Genomic DNA, 13,250 nt, shown 5'->3' with positions numbered 1-13,250 from the left:
TGATATGGGTGCTGGGAAATAACCCTGGGTCCTCTGCAATAGCAATAAGTGCTTGTAATTGCTCCAGCACCCCAAGATATTTTTAATATTTTAGCAACAGTTTGGTTGTTTTATGCTTCAATGATTTCATTCAGGGTTTTTAAATTTACTAATCTGAATATATATTCTGTTTAACACATCCTTAGAGATAAACTTACCTACATATATTCAATGCTACTTTCAATGCCGAATGTATTTGCTGATGACAACCATTTTACTCTTTGTTATCTTACCCTCCAAGCATATAATAAAACACTACTCGCAAGAAATTTTGTCTAAAAACTTTATTGAAGGGAAACTGTAACATAAACATTCAGGTAGAATCTAGAAGATTCTAGAATCTAGAAGTACTGCCAAGGCACTCTGACTCCATTTATCAGTATCCTGATGCTACTGAAACACAAAACACAACCCAAACAGTCAGTGACATTTACCACAGATTATGCTTGTTCCTGTCTCACCTCAGATAACATCAAGAAATGATGTAAGTTCATCAGTTTTCACAGTCATCTCTGTAAGTGAAGGACAGGCTGCTCCATGGGTGAGTTGTGCAAAAAAAGGAAGCAGAGGAAATAGGCTCACTTGTTCTCTGGGAGTTCAAGGTCTTGATCACTGTTGCCAACAGCCCTGCGCCACAGCTAAGCCCTTCAGTCAACGCCATATCCTGCAGGAATTGTCCTTGCTACCTGATGAAACAAATTGCACGATCATTTCCCCCTTATCTTACCTCTGTTATCCTCTCTTCAAACAGGCGGACTTTGTCCTGGGTCACTGCTACTTAGCCATGTATGAAATGTGAGGCTTTCCAAAGGACAGCTCACCAGGAAGTTACACAATTGCTGATAGTTGGAAAACATTCAATGCACGTTCTTTTCCCCACATATTAGCACTTTGGCCAGAAAGAGCCAAGAAAAAAGTTGTTTACATTTAACATCTCTACTAGGCCATTTTCCACATCATCTGTGGAAAATGAAATGTCCTGACTTGTTTACATTATTGGTGTCTACTACCAACAGCTGAGCAGTAACCATCAGAAAAGTAGAGTAACCAGCTAGACAAGTTCCAAAATGGCTACCATACCTAGAGCAACAGAATTAAAAGTCACAAACGTTTACAGAGAACACTCTTGTGAGTCCTGGTGCAATTTAATGGGAACCTAGCATGGTGGCTAATACTTCCAGCCCTAGCACTGAGGAAGCTGAGACAGGAGGATTGCAGCAAGTCTGAGACCAGGATGTATAGCAAGACCCCATCTCAAAATATTTTTTTTTTAAATCTGATAATAAGAACAAAAATTCAATAATGGAAATAAAATAAAATTCCAGGATAAGCCAGACCCCTAGAAAACTGAGCAGAGGTTGAGAGCATGAACTCCCTTTAGCATTCTTTTTAAAATTCTAGTAGACAATTTAAAAGGGAAACTAGCTCTGTGATGTCTATTCCCCCCTTACCTGTAATGACTATATTTCCTTTATAGTTGAAAGCACATGAAAATATTTCATCAGTGTGCCCCTCCAAGACCTGGAGGCACTGGCCAGTCTGAACATCCCAGATTCTGGCTGTCTTATCAGAGCTGCCTGTCAGGAGTCGGTTTCCTTGGGGATTGAAAGAGATCTGCAAAATAACAAAAGAGATGGTAATAAGTTGAAGTTTGGGTTAATAGATTCCCATTAGCAAATAGAGGGCTGAGTATCCATCTTCTCCCTGGCCTAGTGTTTATTTTTACTACAGTTTCTTCCTGATGGGAAAAATATAGGGACTAATATTTGAAAATTGAAATCTAGATGCTGATGTTTTATTGCTTACTTTCTCACAGTTCTCATTGTAAAAGACCAAAGCGCCCGAATACTTTGGATCTTCCCCAACAGTTTCTTCACAAAGACTCATGGTTCCTTCCTCACCCAAAAGAGAGGCAGAGCCTGGTTGTAGATAAAAACAAAGCAGGCTCTATCTGTAAAGTCCAATGTCACCGCTGCCACACATTCTTCTGTCACTGAAGCCACATGGAACACTCCCCCTACCCCGCCCTGCCCCGCCATCCATCTGTCTGTACCAGAGAAAGAGCAGGTACCCAGGGCTGCAAGAGGATTTTCATCTATTGCCACCCAAAATGCATCACTTTCAGATAATACGTTTGGATGCTTCCCTGGGTCCAGGCATTCTCCTTCAGTGTTTGAGTGGCAGAGGTACTCACTTCTGGCCCTTGCATTTCTCTGATATTCCCAGTGATAGCCCTCTATATTTATCATGAGCCAATGATTGGAACCACTTCCAGTGGGACTGAAAACATGAGGAGGACAAGTCCATGTCTGTTTCTCATCACTGTCTCACCAGTGTCAGCAAACACCTGGTATGGGGGAATGCTCTCCAAAGGTGATTACTGACACCTGCACTCATCTAAGCCATGCTAATGAAACCCACTGGATCACACACACAAAAGTACATGAAGCTAGAAAGAGGGCTAATTGGAAATAGGAAGAGAATCACAGGAAAGACAAGGGAAGGCAATCAGGACAAATATGATCACAAAACATTATATACATGCATGAAAATGTCATAATAAATCCATTATTGTACATAAGGAATATAGCCTAAAGTTTTAAGTGTTTAGTGAATGAATATATAAGATATTAACCGTTTGAGCTCTGTACTCCTTATAAATATTATTGCCATCATTAATTTCATGAGCAATATATTTGTTTCATATGTATATAATTTAATAATATAGAATTCAAGATTTTCTTATAGTCACATGTTCACAAAGACAAATACACACGTATTGAGGGGAAATGCCAAACATGACGGTAACTATCCTCAGGAATATGGCTCAGGCTGCCCTTCCATGTCCCACTTTCTCATACCCTCCAGCCATCCCATCACCTCTCAGTCCATGAAGTGGTCAGCAGCACCCATTGCCCTGGATACCAGCACCTACCAGCCACGGTGCAATGGCCACCAGCAACAGGGGTAAAGAATGGAGGGACAGGAATACACAAGGGCAATGCTGGAATCTCACTATAACCTTTGGAGTTCTGAAGCCATCAAGCTATTACTCCATAAGGGAGGGGCAGAGAATTTAGGCTGAGCTGGGAGGCAAGAGCCCTCCTCATTCAGTCCAGCATACTCTGTCATGTTCTAGGGACACATTCAAACCTCAGACACTCACTGAGTGGCTCTGCTCTGTGAAGCTTCTAAAAAGTATGTGATAAAACCCTGAGTTACAGCCCTAGAGTTTCAAGAAGGATAAGTTCACACTCTGTTAAATATTTCCAAACATCACTCCTTCCATCCCATCAAATTTATAGAACCCTTGAGGCACCACATGCTTTTTTGCATAATACAAACATGCATGTTTATTAGAGCTAGAAAAAAAGCACTTTACAAGCCCCTTAAATTGCTGAGTTGGGTATTTTCAGCTAATTAAATATTTGCTGATGTTTGAAAAGAATACTGTTTCATGCTTTTTAAGTGTTTAGGAAATCATTTTTTTTTGCTGAATCAGAGAGGGCATGCTTTAAAAAAAAAAAGGCTTAAATAGTTGAATTTTAGGGGAGGATGATATAATTAAAGAGACTAGAGCACTTTAGTCACAATACACCAGGGTTTTTTTTTTGGGGGGGGGTGGAGAGGGTGATTTTGTTTTTTGGTTGCTTGGAACAATGCACCATATAGCCCAGGCTGGTTTGAACTCCTGATCTCCATCTCCAACATGCCACAATTACATGCATGTGTCACCATGCCAAGCTAATCCTTATAAGAGCTATAGAATACTACATTTTATGTAACCAATACTAGATATAACTCCACTCTTCTAGGAAATAAATGAGCTTAGTATTTTGAAAGGAAAATTAACTGAAATTCCTGGATTCAAAATCCAGTCTGATTCATCCACATTTCTTTGCTCTCCAACAGGAAGCCACTGTCAATAATGGATGTAGGAAAGACAATGAGTAGCTTCAATGGTAGATATTTTCAAGAGGTGTCACCAGTTGCTGTAAGTGGTGTTTTTAGTCACTTTAGATGAAAGTTCATCTTCAACTAATCATCAAATGCAGATATGACATAAGCAAGTCCAATGATGTTACTCCTCAGCCATTCAACTCCAGGAGCTCTAGCAATATTGGACACCATATTAGACTCATTGAGGGCACAGCAATATGTCATTCTAGGGACTGGAGAGATGGCTCAGTGGTTAAGAGCACTGATTGCTCTTCCAGAGGACCCAGGTTCAATTCCCAGCACACATATGGCAGTTCACAACTGTTTGTAACTCTAGTTCCAGTGGATCCGACACCCTCACACAGACATATGTTCAGGCAATACTCCAATGCATATAAAAATAAAAATCTTTTAAAAAGTCGTTCTGATCATTTAACTTGGTTTTATCTTTCTTCTTTCTACTTCAAGCCACTTAATGTCAGAAACATTATTTCTCTGCCTGCTCCATATTAATAAATATGTTGGTTATTTTAAGGGTGAGTTCTGATCTATTAACTCACAGGGTTAATTTGAAGCTTCTATTATACTACTCATATTAAACATGCTCTTCTTCTTTTTGTTCTGGTAAACACACTGATCCAAATGAGAAGGCAACTCACCTTTGAGATTTCTCCTTCATGGCCTTCCAGTTTGGTTATGCATTTTCTTGTGGTTGCATTGTAAACTCTTGCTGTCCCTTTTGGAGAGGGATTGGAATATATATTAACCCATATGGAATGCAAGAAGTCATGTTATCTTAAAATCTAATCCTCTGACAAATGAGCTCTGCACTGAGTTTGTGCTTCCTGTGTTGAGAGTCATGCTCAACCTTCTAAATGCAAGCTGTCCCACTGCAGAAGAGACTGCACAGGACTTGCGCTCTATCTCTCACATTGTTGGAAGAGATCATGGGCTTCCAAGTAGAAGAAAATGTGATATGTGGAATAAAAAAAAGTGGAATAGATAAAATGATTTTTAATGTTATTTTAGAATTGGGATGTTTACAAACATAAAGTGTACAGCTGAGATGCTTCACAATCCAGTAACACAGAAATGTGGGGCACCTTAGAAAGGAAGACTAGGAACTTGAAATACTGTATGTGATGCAAAGACCCCTCTTTGACATCATCTCTATGAACAAGACAGGATAAGAATGAAGTCATGCACTAAGAACACCTTGGACTTACACAGGGACACTTTGCTCAGCCTGGAAGGAGGGGACTGGACCTGCCTATACTGAATCCACCAGGTTTAAATGAATCCCCAGGGGAGTCTTGGCCCTGTAGGAGATGGGAATTGAGGGGAGGGGATGAGGGTAAGGTGGGAGTGGGATGGGAAGAGGGAGGACAGGGGAACCCATGACTGATGTGTAATATTAAAACACAAATATAATAATAATAATAAAAAAGAAGAAAAGGTCCGCCCGAGAGCTCCCATCTGGTCCAGAGGTGAGTGCCTGGGGTTATAGCCAGAGAGGCAACTGCCCTTGGGTCCCACCACTGGACACAGGCTATTCTGGGAGGACCTGACCAACTGAGCCCCAGTTTCCTGCCAATCAGCAGGCCCTGCGGGAAGGCTCCCCTTTTCCAAGACTGTAGGCATACACTGCAGTCTCCACACCCTGCCCCCACACCCATCTGCTGGAGAGCCCAGCCACTTCCTGAGAAGCAGAGAACAGCCGCAAGCTTCCATCCTGCCCTGGAACTCCCATCTGGACCAGAGACCAGAGGAAATCCCATCTGGACAAAATAAGGAGACCCCATGGACTTCCCGAGATTCAAAGTCCAGCCCCCCAGCTCCTATCCAGCAAGCCCTCTCATATGGACCAGCGCTCCCATCTGGCCCAGGGCTTCCATCTGGACCAGAGAGAGGCTCCCTAAATCTGTCAACTCTCTCTGGACCAAGTACATTGATAAGACCAAGAACGAACACAAGAGGAGATGGGCAGAGGTCAAGGCAGGAGTACATACAACAAAATAAAGAGCAATACAGCATTACCAGAACTTAGCCCTTCTCCAACAGCTAGACCTGAACATCACAGAATGGAAGAAGAAGAAGAAAACAACCTTATAAGTAACATGATGAAGAGGCTAGAGCCTTATATAGAAGAAAGCAAAAATAAAGTAGAGGAACAGACAAACAAAAAATGGGAAGAACGCTATAAAAAAAAAAAAAAAAAAACTAGAGGAAAGGACAATTAAAGCAGAAGAAAATGATAAATCCTTGAATGAAAATCATGAAAAAGCAAGGGAGACAATCCAAGATCTGAAGAGGGAAATAGAAAAACTGAAGAAGACACTAGCAGAAGGAATGCTGGAAATAGAAAATCTGAGTAAACAAACAGGAACTTCAGAGGCAAGTATAACCAACAGAATGCAAGAGATGGAAGACAGGATCTCTGGTGTTGAAGATACATTAGAAGAAATAGATTCATCAGTCATAAAAAACACTAAAACCAACAAAGTCATGACCCAAAATGTCCAAGAAATTTGGGACACCATGAAAAGACCAAACCTATGAATAATAGGGATAGAGGAAGGAGAAGAATACCAATTCAAAGGCACAGAAAATATATTTAACAAGATCATAGAAGGAAACTTTCCCAACTTAAAGAAGGAAATGCCTATGAAGATACAAGAAGCCTATAGAACACCAAACACACTAGACCCCCCAAAAAAGTCCAATTGCCACATAATAATAAACAACTAAATGTACAGAATAAAGAAAAAATATTAAGGGCAGCAAAGGAAAGAGGCCAAGTGACTTACAAAGGCAAACCCATCAGAATAACACCCTATTTCTCAATGGAGACTTTGAAAGCCAGAAGGACCTGGACAGATATAATGCAGACACTAAGAGACCATGGATGCCAGCCTAGACTAATATACCCAGCAAAACTTTCAATCATCATAGATAGGGTGAACAAGACCTTCCAAGACAAAACCAGATTTAAACAATACTTATCCACAAACCTAGCCCTACAGAAAGCACTAGAAGGAAAATTCCAACCTAAGGAAGGCAGATACACACATGAAAACACAGGCAATAGATAACACCACAGCAGTAAACCCCAAAGAAGAGAAGTACACACACACTACCACCAAAAAATAAAAATAACAACAGGAACGAACAATCACTGGTCATTAATATCCCTTAATATCAATGGACTTAATTCACCTATAAAAAGACACAGACTAACAAAATGGATATGAAAACAGGACCCATCTTTCTGCTGCATACAAGAAACACACCTCAAATTCAAAGACAGACACCTCCTAAGAATAAAAGGCTGGGAAAAGACTTTCCAATCAAATGGTCTTAAGAAGCAAGCTGGTGTAGCCATCCTAATATCCAGCAAAAGAGACTTCAAACTAAAATCAATCAAAAGAGATGATGAAGGACATTACATACTCATCAAAGGAAAGATCCACCAAGATGAAGTCTCAATTCTGAACATTTATGACCCAAACACAAGGACACCCACATATGTAAAAGAAACATTATTAAAGCTTAAATCACATATAAAACCCCTCACATTAATAGTGGGAGACTTCAACACCCTACTTTCACCTCTGGACAGATCGGCCAAATTGAAACTTAACAGAGACATAATGGACTTAACTGATGTTATGGCTCAAATGGACTTAATCCATGTCTACAGAACATTCCACCCAAACAAAAAAGAATATACCTTCTTCTCAGCACCCCATGGAACCTTCTCTAAAATTGACCACATACTTGGCCACAAAGCAAATGTCAACAGATACAAAACAATTAGAATAACCTCCTGTGTTCTATCAGACCACCATGGCTTAAAGTTAGATTTCAACAACAGAAAAAACTATAGAAATCCTACAATCTCATGGAAACTGAATAATGCTCAACTGAATCACCAATGGGTTAAGGAAGAAATAAAGAAAGAGATTAAAGACTTCCTAGAGATCAATGAAAATGAATACACCACATACCCAAACTTATAGGATACTATGAAAGCAGTGCTAAGAGGGAAATTCATAGCACTAAATGCCCACATAAAGAAGCTGGAGAAATCTCAGGCTAAGTGACTTGACAGCACACCTGAAAGCCCTGGAACAGGAAGAAGCAAAGTCTCCCAGGAGGAACAGATGCCAGGAAATTATTAAATTGAGAGCTAAAATCAATAAAATAGAAATAAAGAGAACAATACAAAGGATTAATGAAACAAGGAGTTGGTTCTTTGAGAAGATCAACAAGATAGACAAGCCCTTATCCAAAATAACCAAAAGACACAGAGAGAGCATCCAAATTAACAAAATCAGAAATGAAAAGGGGAAATAACAACAGACAATGAGGAAATCCAGAGAATCATCAGGTCATACTTCAAAAACCTCTACTCCACAAAACTGGAAAATCTAAAAGAAATGGATAATTTTCTGGATAGGTACCACATACCTAAGTTAAATCAAGACCAGATAAACCATTTAAGTAGTCCAATAACCCCTAAGGAAATAGAATCAGTCATTAAAAGTCTCCCAACCAAAAAAAGCCCTGGACCTGATGGTTTCACTGCAGAATTCTACCAGATCTTCAAAGAAGACTTAATACCAATACTCTTAAATTGTTCCACACAATAGAAGCAGAAGGTATATTACCAAACTCCTTCTATTAGGCTACAATTACCGTGATTCCTAAACCAAACAAAGATGCAACAAAGAAAGAGAACTACAGACCGATCTCCCTCATGAACATTGATGTAAAAATATTCAATAAAATTCTGGCAAACAGACTCCAAGAACACATCAAAACAATTATCCACCATGATCAAGTAGGCTTCATCCCAGGGATACAAGGGTGGTTCAACATACAAAAGTCCAACAATGTAATACACCATATAAACAAACTCAAAGGAAAAAAACCACATGATCATCTCACTAGATGCAGAAAAGGCATTTGACAAAATCCAACACCCCTTCATGATAAAGGTCTTGGAGCAATCAGGAATACAGGGAACATACAGAAACATAATAAAGGCAATCTACAGCAAGCCAATAGCCAACATCAAATTAAATGGAGAGAAACTCAAAGCCATACCACTAAAATCAGGAACAAGGCAAGGCTGTCCCCTCTCCCCCTACTTATTTAATATAGTGCTTGAAGTTCTAGCCAGAGCTATAAGACAACATAAAGAGATTAAGGGGATACAAATTGGAAAGGAAGAAGTGAAGCTCTCCCTATTTACAGATGACATGTTAGTATACATGAGTGACCACAAAAATTCAACCAAGGAACTGATACAGCTAATAAAAACCTTCAGCAACATTGCAGGATACAAGATCAACTCAAAAAAATCAGTAGCCCTTCTATATACAGTAGAAACACAGACTGAGAAGGAAATCAGAGATATATCACCCTTTACAATAGCCATAAATGATATAAAATACCTTGGGGTTACTCTAACTAAGCATGTGAAGGACCTAGATGACAAGAACTTTAAGTCCCTGAAAAAAGAAATTGAAGAAGATGTCAGAAAATGGAAAGATCTCCCATGCTCATGGATAGGCAGGATTAACATAGTAAAAATGGAGATCTTAACAAAAGCACTCTACAGAGTCAATGAAATTCCCATCAAATTACCAACACAATTCTTCACAGATCTGGAAAGAATAATACTCAAGTTCATATGGAAAAACAAAAAACCCAGGATAGCCAAAAGAATCCTGTACAATAAAACAACTTCTGGAGGCATCACAATCCCTGACCTCAAGCTCTACTATAGAGCTACCATAATAAAAACAGCTTGGTACTGGCATAAAAACCGACATGTGGACCAATGGAATCGAATTGAAGACCCTGACATTAACCCGCACACATATAATTTTTGACAAAGAAGCCAAAAATGTACAATGGAAAAAAGAAAGCATCTTCAACAAATGGTGCTGGCATAACTGGATGTCAATGTGTGGAAGGCTGCAAATAGATCCGTATCTGTCACTGTGCACAAAACTTAAGTCCAAGTGGATCAAAGACCTCAACATAAATCCAGTTACTCTGAACCTGATAGAAGAGAAAGTAGTAAGTAATCTTGAACGCATTGGCACTGGAGATCACTTTCTAAATATAACACCAGTAGCACAGACACTGAGAGAAACAATCAATCAATGGGACCTGTTGAAACTGAGAAGCTTTTGTAGAGCAACGGACACGGTCAACAAGATAAGCCTCCAGAATGGGAAAAGGTCTTCACCAACCCCACATCTGACAGAGGGCTGATATCCAGAATATATAAAGAACTCACGAAATTAGACATCAAAACGCCCAACAGTCCAATTAAGAAATGGGCTATAGAACTAAACAGAGAATTCTCAACAGAGGAAGTTCAAACGGCTGAACGACATTTAAGGAATTGTTCAACATCCCTAATTATCCGGGAAATGCTAATCAAAATGACTCTGAGATACCACCTTACACCTGTCAGAATGGCTAAGATCAAAAACACAGAAGACAGCTTATGCTGGAGTGGATGTGGAGCAAGGGGAACTCTCCTCCACTACTGGTGGGAATGCAAGCTTGTACAGCCACTTTGGAAATCAATATGACGCTTCCTTAGAAAATTGGGAATCCATCTCCCCCAAGACCCAGCTGTAACACTCTTGGGCATATACCCAAGGAATGCTCAATCATACAACAAGGGCATTTGCTCAGCTATGTTCATATCAGCATTGTTTGTAATAGCCAGAACCTGGAAACAACCTAGATGCCCTTCAACTGAAGAATGGATAAAGAAAATATGGTACATATACACAATGGAGTACTACTCAGCAGAGAAAAACAATGACATCATGAGGGTTGCAGGCAAATGGATGGATCTAGAAAAAATCATCCTGAGTGAGGTAACCCAGACTCAGAAGGACAAACACGGTATGTACTCACTCATAGGAGGATATTAGATGTAAAACAAAGATGACTAGACTGCTACACAACTCCAGGGAGGCTACCTAGAAAACGGGACCCTAGGAAATACCCAAGGATCACCCAATGACAGAGAAATGGGTGAGATCTACATGAACAACCTGGATGACAGTGGGAGTAATGAAGGGCAAGGTTTGAGGAAAAGAAAGCTTAGGGGAGCAGGAGATCCCAGCTGGATCAAGAACAGAAAGGGAGAATGCAGAATAACAGACCATGATAAATGAAGACCACATGAGAACAGGAATAGGCAGAGTGCTCGAGAGGTTCCCAGAAATCCTCAATGTTATATCCTCTGTAGTCTGCTGGCAGTGGTCGAGAGAAAGCCTGATCTGACCTAGTCTGGTGATCAGATGACTAAACACCCTAACAGTCGTCTTGGAACTCTCATCCAATAACTGATGGAAGTGGATGCAGAGATCCTCAGCCAGGCCCCAGGTGGAGCTCCAGGTGTCCAAGTGTTGAGAAAGAGGATGGTCTGTAAGAGCATGAATTGTTGATTCCAAGATTGCAAAAAGCACAGGGACAAATAGCCAAATAATGGAAGCACATGAATTATGAACCAAAGGCTGTGGAGCCCCCAGCTGGATCAGGCCCTCTGGATAAGTGAGACAATTGAATAGCTTGAACTGTTTGGGAGGCACCCAGGCTGTGGGACTGGGACCTGTCCTTAGTGCATGAGCTGGCTGTTTGAAACCTTGGGCTTACACAGGGACACTTTGCTCAGTCTGGAAGGTGGTGACAGGACCTGCCTGTAGTGAATCCACAAGGTTTAAATGAATCCCCAGGGCTGCCTTGATCCCGGAGGAGATGGGAATGGAGGGGAGGGCCTGGGTAGAAGGTGGGGGTGGGGGCGGGAGTGGGGAGGACAGGGGAACCCATGGCTGATGTATAAATTTTAAAATACATAATAATAAAGAAAAAATTAAAAAATTTTTAAAAAGGAAAAGATAAATAAATAAATAGATACATAGATAGATAAAAATAAATAAATAAAAATAAATAAATAAATAAATAGATAAATAAATAAATAAATAAATAGATAGATAGATAAATAAATAAATAAATAAATAAATAAAGCTGGTCCACATTCCTCTCCACAATATCCTCACTCTGTGTCCTGACATGAGGTTCCTTAGCTACTTTATGTACACTTTAGCTCCCTCAGCTTCAAAATGAGGACAACAATTAGGCCAGCCTGAGTTAATTATCTTTTACTGTGCAACAAACTAATCCAAACTTAGGAACATCAAACAATAAACATCTGTCATTTTCGAGATAAACAAGAATGTTATACATCTCATTGCTTCTTAGGAAGCACAGAATCAGAAGAGGTTTAAGAATACCCTAAAAGAAAAAGAAATTGTTTTTGAAGTAATGGTTTGTAGAACAATAGAAGAACAGAATCACTATTGGAATAAACAACAGGTTTGTTTATTGGCAAGGAAATAAAAACTAGAATGGAACTTGTACTTTAGCAAACTCTTCATTCCTTGTAGTGGGTAGCTGTTCCATCTTTGACCTTGAAGCACAGCCCCTAATGTGGCATCAAGTTAACTGCCACACCTATCTATGATCTACCCCTGGGGCATGGCCAAGACAAGACCCTTTAAGATCTGAAATGTGTATTTGCCAGCTCTCTTGGCTCCTTGTGATCCTGGATACTGGATTACAGACCAAGTCCAAGTTCTCACCTCTTCTGGATCCTATAACCAACACTTTATTGGTTATTAAGTTACCCTGAAATAAACCTCTTTTAACTGCCAGATAAAATACATGAAATTGCCTCATTAATTGATACTATAATTCCTCAGCTTTCTGATCCTCCAACCTTTTCCCTAGCAAATGCTGTTGAGTGACTTCCAATATTCTATGCAACCTAACAGTTTATGTAATAAATATGTATGGATGATTAATTATGTCCTGTCTTGCTTTCCATAACATAGCTTCATGAGGAATATGTTGAATTATCCACAGTGTAACAAACTACCACATAAAATCATAACTTTCAAAGGCACAATGTAGATACCAGTGTTACATTATGTGTGCTTATGAGGAAGGAGGAAAGATTATGCAGCATTCCACACTATTCTAAGAAAACATGACACAGGTATAGCTTGACATCATACACAATAGACAGAGGTGATTATACAGAAATATAAACTAAGAGAGTAGTGAGGTGAAGTATCATACAATTTCATGCAATGTTATCAAGAACTAGACCCAGCCTAAAGCCCACAGGTATTTACTATAGGTATGCAATATTGTGTAGAATCACACATTATTCT

At 39.7% G+C, this 13,250-nt stretch overlaps 1 protein-coding gene across 1 annotated transcript in view; it reads right to left on the bottom strand.

Annotated features, from left to right (window-relative positions):
- Positions 1 to 308: 308 nt before the first annotated feature.
- Daw1 (dynein assembly factor with WD repeats 1) overlaps positions 309 to 13,250 on the bottom strand; it is a 50,646-nt gene continuing 37,704 nt past the window's right edge. The window contains exons 11-13 of the mRNA XM_036173457.1: positions 4,638 to 4,714; positions 1,491 to 1,653; positions 309 to 725 (exon numbers count right to left, since the gene is read on the bottom strand). Of these exons, the coding sequence (XP_036029350.1) occupies positions 691 to 725; positions 1,491 to 1,653; positions 4,638 to 4,714 (275 nt within the window). The 3' untranslated portion in view covers positions 309 to 690. The remainder of the gene's footprint in view (positions 726 to 1,490; positions 1,654 to 4,637; positions 4,715 to 13,250) is intronic.

Source organism: Onychomys torridus, chromosome 23 (genome assembly GCF_903995425.1).
Source record: "Onychomys torridus chromosome 23, mOncTor1.1, whole genome shotgun sequence".
NCBI classification, from domain to species: Eukaryota; Metazoa; Chordata; class Mammalia; order Rodentia; family Cricetidae; genus Onychomys; species Onychomys torridus.
This window is presented reverse-complemented; position numbering and strand designations above follow the sequence as displayed.